This window comes from Gorilla gorilla, chromosome 4 (assembly GCF_029281585.2).
Source record: "Gorilla gorilla gorilla isolate KB3781 chromosome 4, NHGRI_mGorGor1-v2.1_pri, whole genome shotgun sequence".
Lineage (NCBI taxonomy): Eukaryota > Metazoa > Chordata > Mammalia > Primates > Hominidae > Gorilla > Gorilla gorilla.
Window position 1 is genome coordinate 24,827,627 of NC_073228.2, and position 18,151 is coordinate 24,845,777.

The window sequence follows — 18,151 nt, forward strand, 5'->3', positions numbered from 1 at the left end:
ATTAATTAGTATATAATATTTCATGTTACTTAAAAAACAACATTTAGTTTCATTTTAAATACTCAGGTGTTTTTTGAATGTGCATATTCTTCAACACAACTTAGTATGTATCTTTATGTAACTTACATGGGAGTTTATTCACTTAAAAAAAAGTTTTGTTGACCAGGCATGGTGGCTCACATCTGTAATCGCAGCACTTTGGGAGGCAGAGGTGGGTGGATCACCTGAGATCAAGAGCTTGAGACCAGCCTGGCCAACATGTCAAAACTCTGTCTCTACTAAAAATACAAAAATTAGCCGGGCGTGGTGGGCATCTGTAATCCCAGCTACTCGGGAGGCTGAGGCAGGAGAATTCTTGAACCCGGGAGGCAGAAGTTGCAGTGAGCCAAGATCATGCCACTGTACTCCAGCCTGGGCGATAGAGTGAGACTCCGTCTCAAAAAAACAAAAAAAAATTTTTTTTTATTGTTTCCAGCTTGTATTAAAGGCAGAAAAATACAGTTTTTAGCTCAATGAAGTGGAATTGACATAATGGTTTAATTTTTGGTATGTTTATATTTGATTTACTTTGTTTCACTCTTCTAGTTTTTATATATTTTTGATGTAAAATATTCAAACTAGTTTTCTACTTCTGGTTTAGGTTCAACCTTAAAGTGCAATTGCAGATTCTGGCAAGCTTCATGCTCACTGGTGTTTCTGGAGGTGCAAAGTATGCTCAGAATGGACAACTTTTTGGTCGCTTTAAGCTTACTGAAACACTTTCTGAAGATACTTTGGCTGGACGACTGGTGATGACCAAAGTCAATGCTGTTTATTTATTACCAGTCCCTAAACAGAAGTTAGTACAGACCCAGGGAACCAAAGAGAAGGTTTATGAAGCTACTATTGAAGAAAAAACAAAGGAATATATATTTTTAAGGCTATCTAGGGAATGCTGTGAAGAACTTAATCTTCGGCCTGACTGTGACACACAGGTATGTTTGAAGGTTGCAGCTTAACCATAGTGGTCTGTAGCCTCATTATCAGCTCATAGTCTTCCTCTGGTTTAGTTTTTTTTCTGCCGTAAACAAAAGCAAAGCTGACTTTGAAGTCTACAGTGGTGGGTTGAAAATTGCACCTGTAGCAACTCCCAGAGAAAAGTGATTCTTTTAAATATAAGTAACATTTAGAATGTTCCAGTGTTATACAAGGTTGAGCTTTCTGATTAGAGTTTTAAATCAGCAATGAAAGAAAAGATGAAAAGAAACTATGTAAGCTACCTCCTGGGACATCTCTCATCTGCAGTTGTATCTGTTCCTGTTCTATCTTTATGGGTTTTTAGGTGAATTATGTCTTTAGTCTGCCATATTTAACTGGAAGACTAATCTTTTTTCTTTTTAAACATAAAACTTGGTGAACATTATTTTTTATTAATTGTAAATTGATAGAGTATCAGGGCTAATCATCTCTCACGACTGGATACTTCACATGTTCTGATCTTTTGCAAAAGTATTTTCATGGGAATGGTAGAATAAAGTAGCCTTTAACTAGAGATTAGGTAACTTATAAATATGTCAATTTCTTAATATGTAAAATGATGTTAATAATAGTATATATATATCATTGGTACTATTAAATGAGATAATCCATAGTAAAGTACTTGTTACAGTGCCTGGTTATAAATGAACAAAGCAAATATTATTCATCATAATTATGATTAGACTATGATTATACTTTAAAAGAATCTCTAAACTTACTGTCCCAAACAGATTCCTCCCAAAGTATTCTAGTGAGCTGCCAGCATTGATGTTTGCTTTCATGCAGTTTTTAAAACATTCATTTTGTCTTTCAGGTTGAACTTCAGTTTCAATTAAATCGATTACCCCTCTGTGAAATGCACTATGCACTGGACAGGATCAAGGACAATGGGGTTTTGTTTCCAGACATCAGTATGACTCCCACCATACCATGGAGTCCTAACAGGTACAAAAAGGCGATATCTTATTAAAAGAAGTTAGGTTAATATTAAATTGAATATCTGTATCAAATAACTCAAGCATACTTTTATAAGAAAGTTTGCCTTTGCTTTTCAGGAGACATTGGTTTAGAAAGGAGAGTAAAAGAACACTTAAAATGAAACATTTGAGGTTCATCATCTATTTACTTTTTCTCAGAGTCTAAATGAATTCTACTGCTTTTCTCAACAGCCTTAATTTGATAGGATGCCGAGCAATTTAGGAATATTTCCAAGTAGAAGTTGAATGGGGAAATTAGGGCCTTTCTAAAGTGGTTCCAGTAGTTAATTTAAAATAATTTTTATTTATTTGTTTAGAGTTGGGGTCTTGCTCTGTCATGCAGGCTGAAGTGTAGTGGCATGATCATTGCTCATTATAGCCTTGAACTCCCGGGCTCAAGCAACTCTCCTGCCTCAGCCTCTGAGTAGCTAGGATTATAGACACACGCCACTGTGTCTGGCTGATTAAAAAAAAATTTTTTTTGTAGACAAGGTTCTTGCTGTCTTGTCCATGCTGGTCTCGAAATCCTGGCCTCAAGCGACCTTCCTGTCTTATCTTGCCAGAGTTCTGGGATGTGAGCTATTGCACATGTCCTAATTTAAAATCATTTTTAAAGATAGGAGAGATTTTCAGAAATTATCAAAATGGATGAAGTACGATAGAAGAAGCTACTTCAGAAACTGCTCTCCAGTTAATGGTCGTATAAATATTGTTCTGCTTAAATTTTTTTGGGATGTCTTTACGTATAATGAAGAAGGTACTTCCATTTTGTTATAAGCATGGATGACAGTGAGAGCTGTATGCCTGCATCTGTCTTTTCATCTCTTCACTGGGTTTTATGCCCTTAGCACCTGCCCATGCTCAACTCACAACACCTTTGTTTCTTTTTTAATCTCAGTGGCTCTACAAAATAGAAGTTTATTTATCACTGTGTCAATTCAATCATGGTAGGATGGCCCTTTCCAAGACTCATGGAGCCTCTGGGATCTTTAGTAAGTGGTTTCCAGGGTCACCCTGGGTGCTGACGTTCAGCTGGCCGACAGGGGAAGAGTGAGCGCAGAGGGTCACATGGGAAGCTTTTATGGGCCAGGCCTAGGAGTGGTATATATCACTTCCCCTCACATTCCATTTCTTCTGGTCCTAAAAACAGAACAACACGAAATATGCGTTACAACACAAAACCTCAGTCATTTCTCCCTTGTTTTGCTTACTCTTACTGTGCAGTCCCCTCTGTTCTTTTTAGTGCCAAAATTCTTGAGAGGGAATAGTCTGCGTGTTTCCAGTATTCTTTCTTATTCACTCTGTAACCTCTGTTTTCCTCTTGTGTACTATCCTGAAAGTGATTGGTGATCTACTAATTGTAAAAATCCAGTGACATCTCCCAGTTCTCTTCGGATTCAGCTCCTCTTCATGCTTCCTTTTCTTTTCATTCTCAGAGCCAGTGCTGCTTTTAGACCCGGACTATTTCAGTAGCTTTCTAGTTGGCCTTTTGTCCTGTTGTCTGTGGCCCTGTTTTCTGGCTCATCACAAATATTTCTCCCAGAGTTAGTTTTCTAAAATAATCATGTCATTTCACTGCTCACAAATCTGATGGCTTCTCCTTGATATGTAGATAAAGGGTGAGCAGTCTAAGCCAAAGCGCCTGTGTATGGCCTCGTTGACTGTGCTTTCCAGCAGTATCCTTTCAGATTTCTTCTACTTTTTTCTACTTGACGCTCCTTTTCTCCCTCTAAACTCTCATGTTTTAGCAATGTTGAATTACCTTGAAGTTTGTTTAATTTGCCCTGTACTTATTTGCCTCCTTATCTTTATGTTATTCTTTTTAAAAAGTTTTTAATTGTGGTAAAATCCACATAACATAAATGAACCCTCTTTACCATTTTAAGTGTACAATTCCATAGTGTTAAATATAGTCACACTGTTGTGCAATCTCCAGAACTTTTTCGTCTTGCGGAACTGATACTATACACCCATCAGACAACTCATTTCCCCCTTCCTGCAGCCTTGCCTCCTCTTTAAGTGATTTTCTGTCTCTCATATAATCTTTGCCCAATGTTAATTCACTGAAGATCTCTCTATCCTTTAAGATTGAGTCCAGCTCATATGCTCTCTTCCTCAAGCAGATGAACTTGACCCTTCCATGTCAATATTTTAACAACTATTTATTGAGTGCCTGACATGCGCTAGGCTCAGTTTTGTGTTTTCAAGCATAATTTCTCTCAGTTTATCAATTCGTGAACATTTCTAGACTGTTTTTCTGGGTAAACTCTGAGCTTTGTAGAGGAAGAGACTGCGTCTTATTTTTCTTTGAATACCAACAGGGTTTTACACATTATTCATATTCGGCACATTTAAGTTCATAAGAATTTCGAGTTTAAAGAAGAAAAGTTTCAATTGTAAGGCCATACCAGTAAGCTTTTAGGCATTTTTCTTGATATGCTCACTTCTGAAAATTATCTTGTATATAATGTAGTATATTTAAATACTACTGACTGTAAGTTTTAACTGCAAAAGTAAGCAAACTTTCAAGCAGGAAAAGATTTTTATACCACTGTAATTTAAATAGCAATTAAAAGGTATCTGGGTCTAGGAACATACTGGGAAACTATTAGCTGTAGTGGTAATGGGCTCACACCTGTAATCCCAGCACTTTGGGAGGCCGAGGTGGGAGGATTGCTTAAGTTCAGGAGTTAGAGTCCAGCCTCAGCAACATAGTGAGACCCCATCTCTATACATAAAGAAATAAATAGGCCAGGTGCGGTGGGTCACGCCTGTAATTCCAGCACTTTGGGAGGCTGAGGCGGGTGGATCACGAGGTCAGGAGATCGAGACCATCTTGGCTAACATGGTGAAGCCCCATCTCTACTAAAAATACAAAAAAAAAAATTAGCCGAGCATGGTGGCGGGCACCTGTAGTCCTAGCTACTTGGGAGGCTGAGGCAGGAGAATGGCGTGAACCCTGGAGGCAGAGCTTGCAGTGAACCGAGATCGCGCCACTGCACTCCAGCCTGGGCGACAGAGTGAGACTGTCTCAAAAAAGATACTAAGTTGGGTCTCTAAGGATTTGATAAATAAATACAAGTTGTTCCATTCATTGGCTTTCTATAAATGTTCATCATGATATCTGTCTCATTCTTAAGTTCATTAAAGTCCTCAGATTTGAAAGATGAAAGGGTGTTTTAAGAACTTTTTGCTTTGAAAGCGTGTACTAGTCAAGTAATATCTCATTTTTCTGTAATCTCTATAAAATATTGTAGTAACAGAAGCTAACCTTAATTGGGCTTTTGTTGCTCAATTATTTTGCTAAACAGCTTTACATGTATTATCTCACTTGATCTTTAAAATAACCATCTGATGCAAATGTCATTATCTTCATGCACAGATAAAGGAACCATTGGGGGTAGGTATCATAGAATCATAGTGGTCAGGTATAGATTCAAGTAGCAGTTTACTGAACTGATTGTGGCTTTAAAAGGTGGAGTTATCAGCCTAGAGATACGTGGTCCAGGGCTGTGCAGGAGCTCTGCAGGGCCATCAAGGACAGACACCTCACCCTCCTCTAGTATGTAGGGCATGTTCATTTTCTTCCTGATGCGTTTTGCCTCATGCAAAATATAAGATGGCTGCTGTAGTTTATTTACTTTTCCTGGTCAGCTGTGGAAGGAAGTGAAGAGCAAGAAGGCCTTTCTTTAGTTAAAAAAAAAAAATTACAATAAGCGAGGCTTTGCTTTTATTTTATTGGGTATAGAAGTCCTTCTCAGGACTTCTTCCTGCATCTAATTGATCAGAATTGGGTCTGTAGTAAAGGAGGCTGGGAGATGGAGCATTAGAGCTGGCTAGGCTCAACAGTAGAGTAAGGCAGGGGAGAAGGCTCCTCGGATGGTTTTGGGGTAACCATTTCATCTAATGCTACATACATTAGATCTGGACTTAGCCATCACCTGAAGCAGTTTTTTCATTTATAGAAGATGGGAAATTGCTGGATACTGGCAGAATTATGAATAAATAAGCCAGTTAATGCTGAGGGACTCTGAAATAAAATGTTTGAGATTTAGCAAATGGCAAATTTCAGAAAAAATATTGGCATGATTACATGGTCAAAGTTTGTTTTCTAAGGTTTTACATTTTTTAAGGAGAATTTTGTTGGTTTGAGATTATATGTCATAATATAACAGTTATATATATATTGTAGAGATGGGGTCTTGCTATGTTGCTCAGGGTGGTCTTGAACTGCTGGTCTCAGATGACGCTCCTACCTTGGCCTCCCAAAATGCTGGGATTATAGGCATGAGCCACCACGCCTGGCCAGGTTATAATTTCTTGAAAACTGAAAGCGTTAAGATTTTTCAAAAATAACCACCTTCTGATTTAAGTACAATATAGCCTCACAGAGAGAATTTTCCTGTCTAAACTCTGTCCTCTATTTCGGGGTTATTTGGCAGGCACTTTTATTTTAAATTTTCTAAGAGTTTCTTTACACACCCTTACTATTTTAATTCACATCCCTCTAATTTTTACCATAGTTGTTGTGACGTATAGTATATTAACGGTAGTTGTGAGAAAGAATGCTGTTGATTCTCCACTCAGTTTGATGTGTTTCAGCATCTGCTGTCCATTTAAATCTTCAAAACTTAGCCAAGTCATAGAAGGGACACTAGTAAGATAGATCTCATTACAGTAGCCATCTGTGCGACTGTGACAGGTGTTCTCTACTTTGACCAATATAATATGTGTATTATTTGTGTGTGTGTGCAAAAATATTAAAAAACATTTCATTTTGTTTGGCTTTTTATGCCTTTTTAAAAAACTTAATATTTACTACATTAAGATCTTTGTAAAAATTAGTATCTCTTAACCAGGGACATACAGATTTGTTCTTTTCCTCTTGTTTTAAACCTTACCAACAGATCTTTTAAATAATTAGAATTTGAAATTCAGATAGTTTCCCTATTGCATTTCATTTGTTATGCAAAAAAACCTACTACTTCATTAATATCAGTAAAAAGTTTTCTGATGCTTTTTTGTAACAGAGGGAAATTACATTTTTGAAACATTGCCATTTCTACTTAAAGACCTGGCAGCAGCTAGATTCGAAGTATGTGATTTCCTTAGATTAGTTACCAAAATCTTTTTGTACATAGTGTAGGACAAGATAAAATTAATTTTGATTTACACGTTAAAACACTCTACACTGACTCTGTTGGGTAACTTTATAAAAAGTAGCTTTAGAATAAGCATTTGTTTTTATAGATGCTATGCTATTTCAGTGGTTTTAATGGTTCACTGAAATTCACGATACTCGTGTGTTATGTTCTATTTATTAACGAGATGCATGTGTTTAAAATAAATTTTTATTTTCCATAGACAATGGGATGAACAGTTGGATCCTCGACTAAATGCAAAACAGAAAGAGGCTGTTCTGGCCATTACCACTCCACTTGCAATCCAGCTGCCGCCTGTGCTTATCATCGGACCCTATGGGACAGGCAAAACGTTCACTCTAGCTCAGGCTGTCAAACATATTCTGCAGCAACAGGAGACTAGGTGAGAGGGTGGGAAGCGTGCTCATATTTCCCTGGTAGGATACTACCTCTGTTCTTGTTTTAAATACAAAATGAGGGCTAGCAAGACAGTTTTCATGCAGCTCTTAAACATGAAAAAAAGAGAAAAGGAAAAGCCGTAAATCCAAACCCCAGAGTACTAAAAATTTGAATTCTCTTAAAACATACTGTTTTTAGAATTGGTAGTATAGACAGTAAGTTTTAAAATAGTTTTTAAATAGCCATCAGAACAAGTTTGCTATGGAATTGTGGTATCTATTAGAGCCAGAAGACTTGGGTTTAAATATATGTATATATTTTATATGATAGACTTAAAAATAATTTTGGGGTACTTCCTTTTTAATTAAAGAGTAGTGTAATTTCCTAAAGGTATCACTGAATAATGCTAGGGATTACTGAGTAGGGTAAGGGAATTGTATAATATTAGGATGGCCACTGCTTTTTTTTTTTGGTATTATACTGCTTGAATAGTTTTGTGTTTTATCATTCTTTTTATTTGCACCATTTATTTCAGCAGGATTCTCATTTGCACCCATTCTAATAGTGCTGCTGATCTCTACATAAAGGATTATTTACATCCATATGTAGAAGCAGGCAATCCCCAGGCAAGACCTCTCAGGTATTTTTTTTAAGGCTTATTATGTATCTGTATCATACTTTATTATTCTTAAGAAAAGGTGTCTGTAAAGATTTTAGTAACTTTGGAAATGCCAAAGTCTTTATGCATTGACATTTAGAGGTTATGTCTTTTGAAGAAACTGTTTAAATTAAGGAAAAATGTAAAAATCTTTGACTATTCATTTCTTAAACATTAAGTAAGAGAAAGACATCCTTTTTTAAGTTTTGTGTGTAAAGTATTGTTTCAACCTGAGTAGATTTTGGTATGTACCTCTAAAAGCTAGTATGATGAAATAATATAAATATGATAATTTAAATTAAATCTAGTTCAGTAAAAATTCTAACATATTTTGCATGGCAGATTAGTCATGCAGTGGACAGTTCTTTATGAAAATAAAATTTTGGCTGTGATCATGCAGGTAATTTCATAGAAGCTACACATTAGATAAACATGAAATACTGAAATGATTTCTGCAACAAAATGTACTTGACTGGTATTTAACAACGTTTGCTACCGTTTAAGAGACAAAGTGTCAAAGAAAATTTAAGGTTGATATAGAAAGGTCCTCTGAGTATATATGGACATGAAATGTACTTAAATATAGGATATGGGGGAATAAAAATCCTTTTCTTCAGAAAACAATAAAGAATCATCAAATTGTTATTTATTATACCATTTGCTTTCATTGTTATATGAATTAATGTTTAGTTTTGCCATTTTACAAACTAATATGTCATGCCCTAGGTTGTTTGAATACAATTGTTTGTAAATTAATTTCTAACTGCACTTTTGAATCATAAGTCACTAACGTTTTATTTCTACTTGAGCTCAAGCATGGAAAAATGAAATTATGTTATTTAATTCTTCAGTAATCATAACCAAAGCTGTTTGAATGATCTTAGAGTTCCATTAAAAAAACAAAAGAGGAAAAAAGTGGTGTGACCCATTAACACAGGTTTTTATGCCATATTTTATTTTTACTTTGGAAGATTAAGAAGCAGTAATTATTTTAAATAGAATCTGGTTGTATTTAATGAGAAAATATTACATATATACAATCACTATCACTGTAAATGAAAACATGGTATTTATTGAAGGATGCATTCATCAATAAATAGTTTGCTTCAGAATCTAATCTCTGAGCTCATAAGTGAAAGTTCAGTAGTTAGCATTTTTGCTATGGGTGTTCTTACTTTAATTATGTAAGTTGTTTTGTTCACTTATATTGTTGGTAGAGTGAGCGTGTGTGTGTTACATAGGAAGTGTGACCTTCTCAGTTATCATGGTGTACTTGGTGTGAAAACAGCGGAGTAAAGCCCCCTCAAATCTCGGTCGACTTAGCATAGGTCATTTGACACTTGGGGCTGTAGAGCGGTTGCTGATGAACACTAAATCCGTCACTCGACTAGCTTATATTTAGCTTTTTCCATGTAAAATTATTTTTTGGAGGTTATAATCAAACATGTGGTGCATCTAGATATGCAGAATAAGAAGTTATGTTCAGTAGGGCACATGTATAGTTGTTGTGGCCCAAGTATCGAGACTCGCCCTCTAACTTACAGAGAGACTTACACCTGTCTGTAAGTCTCGAAAGTGGTTCAGCCCAAGATGGAAAAACATTTGTAAATATATTCAAATGCAAATTTCATGTGATTTCATTTAGTAAATGGAATAAAGTAAGAAAAAGCCTGACTTCCCAAATATTTTCTTTATGTAGTCCTGCATTTTTGCCATAGTTTTTCTCTTTGGGAAAGGTGTTAACTTGCAAATGTGTTTCTTAAGAGTATTCATGCATTGAGTTCAGATTTATTAGCACTATTATTACATTAACTCATTAATTTATAATTTTTCTAATAGACAACAAACATGGGAGGCTTGTGAAATGGAATAGAGACGATTAGAATGACTGAGTGCTCTGGGAAGATTAGCTTTATCTGAATTGTCCCAGGATGCAGAGGAAAGAACACAAGAGGGCACTAAGTGTCTGCTCATGACCATGAAGATGGGTGTCTCTAGGGAGCAAGGCTCATGAAGAGTTTGCTCTCTTCATGATACAGTCTGGAACAGGCCCTGGAAAGTGCTATAGTGTGAAAACAGTCAAAACATTACATAGTGAATACAGTTGTAAATGTGCTTAAATATACATACTTATGGTTAAAATTTGTAAAATTCTTTTAGTTGCCAGGAGTTGAGCTGAACTTAAAATATTTGGAGATGGAGATTTTAGAAACCATTTTAGATCATGTTTAGTTTCAGTTTTTACTTCTTACTTCACTAGAACTAGAAGATTTTAAAATGGAATAGAGGGGAAAATAGTTTATTTTTGTGTGTGGTTCTCAAGATCAGTATCTGGTTCTGGCAGATTTATGGCTTTGCAGATAGAGGTCATCTATGGAGGGGTGTATTTCCTGCTTTCTGGGAAAATGGAAGGTAATTGTTGTTTTATATTGATCTTCAAAGAAGCATATTCTTCTGTGATCAGGTCATTCTTATTCATAGTCTTGTAAGTAATAACATTTTGGGGGTTATTTGTTGCATATAAATTTACTACAGGAATAAAATTTCAGTGAATTAAAATTATATATTACCAGACTCTCTCTTATAATTTGTGTGGGATATGTGGATTGGTTTCTTTCTGGAAAATATGTAAATTCCTTAATTGGTATTACTTATATTTTATACTGTGAACTTGAAACTGTCTTGTTACTGTCAATTCTCCAATTTTAAAAAAATGTTAGCTGTGTTTTAAATAATCTTTTAGACAGTGTCTAACTTAAATGTTGCACAAAATGAAAGTACTGAGAATATTTTAAAATCTTTTAAAAGTTGGGACTAGAATATTATGCTTTCAAGAAAATTGGCTCAGCAATCAAGCTTTGTATTCTTACTAGCTTCAACTTGGGGTAGCTTTCCAAGGTAATTGTGAAAAAGTCAGCAGTGAGACTTAGAACTTCAATTTTTTTCTTTTTTTTCCCCCTCTTTGAGGAAGAAGCAGGTGCTTGGAGTTAGTTGATGAGTGTATTAGGCCGTTCTTGCATTGCTATAAAGAAATACCTGAGACTGGGTAATTTATAAAGAAAAGAGTTTTAATTGGCTCATGGTTCTGCAGGCTTTATAGAAAGCATGGTGCTGGCATCTGCTCAGCTTCTAGGGAGGCCTCAGGAAGCTACAGTCGTGGTGGAAGGCGAAGGGGGAGCAGGATGTCACATGGTGAAATCAGGAGCAAGTGAGAGTGTGTGTGTGTGTGGGAGGTGCCACACACTTTTAAGACCAGATTTCAGAGCAAAAGCTTACTTATCATCAAGGGGATGGCCCAAGCCCTTCATGAGGGATCTGCTGCCATGATTCAGACACCTCCCACTGGGCCCTACCTCCAACACTGGGGATTACATTTCAACATGAGATTTTGATGGGAACAAATATCCATACTATATAAATGAGTAATTTGAAAAACCACTTTTTTTTTTCCAATTTTACAATGAAATATTAATTGGAGCTCAGAGGTGAGGTCTTGGCTGGAGAGAGAAAATGTGTGAGTCACTAGGGTATTGGTGGTGATTGAAGCGTGAGCATAGATGAGATTGTTAGGGGAGAGGAGGGCTGGAGATTTAGAAGGGAAGCAAAGAAAGCTTGAGTCATGGAAGCTGAGGGGAGAGTTCCTGGGAGGGAGCAACAGCGGAACTTTGCATGCTGCCAAGTCAGGTAACTCGCTAGGCCTGGAAACATCGATGTGATTTAGTGATGTAGAAGTTGTTTATGTTCCTTGATTAGATGGAGGGTAAGCAATGTTGAATGTTTAGAGGAGTGAATAGGAGGTTGGTAACTGGAGAGAACAATCTGGATAATACTTCTAAGAAGCCTGGCTGTGAAAGGAGGGGAGAGGTTGAGCAGTGGCTGGGAGAATATGAGGATTTAAGTAAAGAATCTTTTTATATGGGAGAAACTAGAGAATTTTAATTTTAAAAAGCCACCTATAAGTGACAAGTTAAATTCAAATATTGGTAATTTTTTTTCTCATAATGACTCAAATAATTAGCTTTTGTTTTAGATTAGTATTTATATTTATTAAAAAATCACATGCATACACTATTACAAAAGGTCACGTTGTATTTTAAAGTTGGTAGCAAAAAATGTTTTTTTTTAATTAACCTAGCCATTGTTCACCAAATATCATTCCCAAGGGAATTTTTAATTTTTTTAGCAGTTTCTTTTGATACTTCCATTTTTCTAAATTATAAATATAATATATAAAAATTATATGTGTGTGTATATATTATATAACAAATTATGAATATATAATATATAAAAATAAAAATTATATGTGTATATATGTATAATATATACACACACACATACATATATCAACTGTTATGTCTTAATTTGGTTTTGGATATTTGTTGACTTTCTATTGTAGCTTCTTTTTTTTTTTTCTTTTTTAAGACAGAGTCTTGCTTTGTTGCCCAAAATAGAGTGCAGTGGGGCTATCTGGGCTCACTGCAACCTCTGCCTCCCAGGTTCAAGCGATTCTCCTGCCTCAGCCTCCCAAGTAGCTGGAATTACAGGCACAAGCCACCACGCCCAGTTAACTTTTGTGTTTTTAGTAGAAACAGGGTTTTGCCATGTTGGCCAGGCTGGCCTCGAACTCCTGGCCTCAGGTGATCCACCCGCCTCGGCCTCCCAAAGTGTATGGTAGCTTCATTTTTAGTGTTTATTATTATGATCCTGTAAGTTATTTGCTCCTAACAAATAATATGCATATTTCCTTTCATATACGTTTTTGGATTTGTTCTAGCATTAATAATACTTACTGTTTTTCATTTGCTTTATTTTCTTTGAACATCTAATCAGGTCTTTATACCCTAAGTAACCCTGTAAATACCTGCCAAAACGAGTCTTCATTGTTACAGCTCTTAGATAATTTGTCAGTGCTGTTTTTTTCTCCTGGAAACTCCCCTTCTGGATTTCACTTGCTCCTCCTTTCTGAACTGGTTGTTCTTTGTTATGCTGATACTTCTCTTTGCCATTATTTTGGAATTTCTTTTTCTTTTCTCCTATATTAGATCCCATTTCCTGGATCTTAGGTCTTCCTCTTTCTTGATTTTCTACCTTGTTTTGATGGTGCACATCCTTTTGTACACACACTTAACTAGTGCTTTCAACCCTTCTGACAAAGTTCGTAAGAGGTAATGTTTTTTAGCTCTTGCATATCTGAAAATGCCTTTATTCTACTATCAGATTTAATAGCTCATCTGGGGGATGGGTGGAATTTTAGTTTTAAAATGTGGCCCACAACTGCATAGTTTTTCTTTAGTATTTGCTTACCAGTAAGTTGATATTTAGACAGGTAGGCCAGGATCAGAAATCATGAGGATTTTTTTCATGATTAACTTTGATGCATCCAGAGATGTCTTTATGTGAGCCAGTGCTTGCCTTTTGAAGAAAATGATTATACATAGCTTATGATATAGAGGTTATAATTCTTCTGCCAAGTCTAGATTATCTACATTGTGTAAAATTTCCCCCTCACCAAATACCACTTACAAGCATGGTCTTGAATTGAATGAAAAATGGAAAAATGAACTCAATTTTGGTTCGAAGAATTTAAAACATGTTTTGATATGATTTTTAGTAAAAAATGATTATCAACTTCAGGCTTGTGTTTTTCTTATTTAAGAAATCAGTATTTAAAGCTGACTTTTAATAGCAATTTGCAAGATTTATTACTATAATAGAATTCCAATGTCTAAGAAAAAGAAACAAAAAATTACTTAGTAATTAGTATCAGACAATAAAAAGAATTACTCTTTTATTTTACTTTTTAAATTAATTTTTTTTTTTTTTTTTAGACAGAGTGTCACTCTGTTACCCAGGCTGGAGTGCAGTGGTGTGATTTCAGCTCACTGCAGACTCCACCTCCTGGGTTCAAGTGATTCTTGTGCCTCAGCCTCCCAAGTAGCTGGGACTACAGGTGCATTGCCACCATGCCAGGCTAATTTTTGTATTTTTAGTAGATACGGGGTTTTGCCATGTTGGCCAGGCTGGTCTTGAACTCCTGGCCTCAAGTGATCCACCCACTTCAGGCTTCCAAAGTGCTTGGATTACAGGCGTGAGCCATCGCGCCTGGCCAAAATACTAATAATTACTCTTTTTAAAAACTTTTTTGGTTTGCTTCCAAAAATAATTTAAGTTTGCTCTAGTAAAATGTGCAGAGGCCATAAAATTGAGAAACATTAACACAAAGTAAGAGACAAGAGCCTAGTAACAAATGGTGGCTCTTTGAGAAAAGGAAATTATTACCAAAATTTTAGACTAACTGAAGGCATGCCGATTAAGCACCAGATTTTGCTCTTAAACTTTTTTGGAAGCTGAGTAGAAATTATCCTTTTGTTCCATATGATGACTTATTAAATAAAATACTTTGCACAATATGTGCTTTTAGATGGAGTAAACAACATATCTTTTAAGTAATTATTTTGATTGCCTATATTCATATCATGGTGCTACCTTTTTGCATTTGTGCAGTGTACATTGAATATTAACTGAGTGTTTAGAAATGCTGATTTTAGTTTCAGCTTTGCTGTGGGTGAAGGGAAGTGGGGGGGCTTCTGTTTGTTGGTGCCAGGCATTATGCTACATATTATACATCTGTTATCTCATTTGATTTCCCCAAATCCTTAAGAAGTTGAATTATTATACTCATTTTGGAAATAAGAAATGAAGCTTAGAGAGGGGAAGAACAGATTTAAATCCTGGCTGTAAGCCCTTTGGGCTTTGGTTTTCCTAACTAGGGAAGAGGAATAATAGTGATGAAAATAACAATCATCTGATGATCTTTGTAATTTTACTGACGGAGTAGAAGCCATCAGAAGAGAATGCCCACATCTTCCCTTTGATAGAGCATCTGACTTGCATCTCCTTAATAACTACTTTCCCTCCCATTCTAAACGGTTCTTTTCTAGGGGCCAACCTCTTCTCTTGTGAACGAGCTCTCATCCTTTCCTGGGTACACAGCTTCTTCTTTCCTGCATACTTTTTTCTTTGTACAGCATGAAAATATACTATTGTGTCTTGTTTAAAAAAACAAAACAAAAACTCACCTTCACCCGACCTGCATCAACCTTTAAGCAAAACTTATCCGGACAGTTGTCTGTATATACTCCCTGGCACTACCTCCTCTCTTCTCTTTCTTTCTTGAGCTCAAGCTAATCAGATTTCCATCTGTAATTTTACACTAAAACCATCATATTGAGGTTCATCATATTGGTTTCCTTGTTGTTAAGTCCTGTGGTCAGTCTTCATTTTACGTAGCCTCTTAGCAGCATTTAACACAGTTACTCCTATTTCTATCTGAAACACTTGCTTCATTTTGCTTCCAATACCCCATGCTCTCCTGAATTCTCTCCTATTTCTTTGATCCTTCCCAGGCTCCTTTCCCAGCTTCTGAATGTTGAAGAGGTCCATCAGTCATTCTTCCTTCCACTAGTTGTTTTTTTTTTTTTTTTTTTAAATCTACTCTTATTTTCTAGGTAATCTCATCTAGTCTCAAGGTTTAGTATTATCCCAATTGTGGCTATCTTGCCCCAGGCATTCTCCTGAACTCCAAACTTATGTATTGCCTTGCTTACTGGATATATCCACTTGGATATCTACTGAATATGCCCAAAACGAAACTCTGAATTCCCACCCCAAATCCGTTCCTCTTTTTTTACCACCTTTGCAAATGCCATCACCATTTATCCAGTTTCAAACGCGTGGAATCATTCCTTCTCTTAAATTCCACTTCTAGTTCATCAGTAAATTCTGTTGGCGTTACTCTCGAAATGCCTAGTGAATCTGACCATTTTCATATCTCTATTGTTGGCCTAATCCAAGCTACCATCTGCTCTTGTCTGCACTCTTAACAGTAACCTTGTAACTGGTCTCCTTGCTTCTACCCTCTGCTCCTTCCTCCGTGCCGCTCAGTGTTGTATTGGAGCCAACTTGTATTGGTTTGTTAGAGCTAATCATGTGTACGACTTCTCAGGTTCATGTTCAGTGAAATGCTGGTAGCTTGAAATTACCATGACAGTTTTACACCACAAAAATCAGCAAACACTACAAACCGGAATCCCCTCCCCTTCCTAGCCCTGGAGCCGGGTGTTAAAATATTTACCAGCACACCACTATCCACCCCCACCATATATGTTCTGCCCAGAGAAACAGAATAGTCCTTTAACAAAATAAGTCATGTCATGTCACTGCCCTGTTGGAACTCTCTGTTGGCTTTTCATCAAACTCAGAGTAAACCCAAGGATTGCTCACAAGCCCTATGTGATCTGCCTCTGTGCTGGAGCATAGTGGATACCTAATGAATCTTTGTTACATGGGTAGGTTAGAGATGGGTGGGTGGATGAGTAGATGGATGGATGAGTCATTTCTGTGTCATTTTAATAATCCATTGCATGAGGCCTATTAATATTTTTCTTTTGCAAATAATGGAAGTACTTAAGACTTTCCAGTTGTTCAAATTTTAAATTTATTCTTAAATTTCCAGAACCTCAGACAGAGGTCTACTTAAGTATAGGTATAAGAACATATTCTAAAATAAAATGAAAATAACCTTTGAATTCCTGTTATAAATATGCAATTCACTGTTTTTTGTTAGCATAAATAGTTAAAATATGAGTCAATGTATTTTTGTAAGAACGTTCTAGAAAAAGATAATTCCAGAATGGGAATGTTTTGAACTTAAAAAATTGTAGTGCTTATAAATGTTACGTTTATGTGCCATTCTGTTGCAAGATTACTCTGAACACTTAAAAATAATTAGGTGTTTATTTTGTGGTACTGCATATACTTTCTATGTCTGTCATTTTTTTGGTAGAGAGTCACAGTGGTTATAGTGGCAATTGTGTGTTAAATTCTAATTCAATAGAGTGCTAACAGTTATCAGATTCATTTGTAACTTTTCAGATATTACAGTCTTAAAATAACAATGTCAGTATTTTAATAACTAGATACTGTTAAGAAATTAGTAAATGTAAATCAGAAATATTTTCTTCTTTTCCAGGGTATATTTCAGAAATCGCTGGGTAAAGACTGTCCACCCAGTTGTGCATCAGTACTGTTTGATCTCAAGCGCACATTCCACCTTTCAGATGCCCCAGAAAGAAGATATTCTTAAACATCGAGTGGTGGTTGTTACATTGAATACTTCCCAGTACCTCTGTCAGTTGGACCTTGAACCTGGTATGCTGACTCAAGACACAGTCTCACAAGTTTAGGGCTTATGAATTCAGTTTAGACTGGGATTGGCAAACTACAGTGTGTGGGCCAAATCTGGCTCACTGACTGTTTTTGTAAATAAAGTTTTACTGGCTCATTTATTTACCTATTTATTGTCTATAGATGCTTTTGTGTTACAGTGGCTGAGTTGAGTTGTTGCAGCAGAGATTCATTATATGGTCCACAAAATCTAAAATATATACTGTTTGGCTCTTTACTGAAGAAAAATTTGCCAGCCTCTAGTTCAGACATTTTAGTGACTGCTATTCCATTTGTTCTCTAGTTGGTCAGATGATATTTATTATTGATCATATGAAGAATTCCAATTTGGAGAGTGTTGGTGTTTTCCTTTTCTTTTACACTTTTCTCAGATTTTTGTTATAAAATGCTTTTGCATTATATACTGTAGAGATGATAATTATGATAGGTTTTATTATGGCATGTTATTAAGATTGTTATATTTGAGTACAGGAACCATGTAAAATCAAACTAGTGTTATGTGAAGTACAGATGTAAGATGTCAAGAAGTTGTTCTGATAAATATGGCAAAACTTAACCGTCAAAAAGCAGTACAAATCTGGGGCCAGGCGTGGTGGCTTATGTTTGTAATCCCAGCACTTTGGGAGGCCGAGGCAGGCGGAACACTTGAGGCCAGGAGTTCAGCCAGACTGGGAAATACAGTGAAACCTTAACTCTACAGAAAAGTTCAAAAA

The 18,151-nt window shown here is 36.1% G+C and overlaps 1 protein-coding gene across 9 annotated transcripts in view; it reads left to right on the forward strand.

Annotated features, from left to right (window-relative positions):
* HELZ (helicase with zinc finger) overlaps positions 1 to 18,151 on the forward strand; it is a 176,186-nt gene that overhangs the window by 78,619 nt on the left and 79,416 nt on the right. For 5 of the 9 annotated variants that reach the window (XM_055387014.2, XM_055387013.2, XM_019028065.4 and 2 more), the window contains 5 exons: positions 641 to 974; positions 1,832 to 1,962; positions 7,359 to 7,538; positions 8,070 to 8,174; positions 17,224 to 17,402. In XM_055387014.2, coding sequence (XP_055242989.2) covers positions 641 to 974; positions 1,832 to 1,962; positions 7,359 to 7,538; positions 8,070 to 8,174; positions 17,224 to 17,402 — 929 coding nt within the window. The remainder of the gene's footprint in view (positions 1 to 640; positions 975 to 1,831; positions 1,963 to 7,358; positions 7,539 to 8,069; positions 8,175 to 17,223; positions 17,403 to 18,151) is intronic. The other 4 variants (XM_055387017.2, XM_004041117.5, XM_055387019.2 and 1 more) reach the window with 1 other exon arrangement.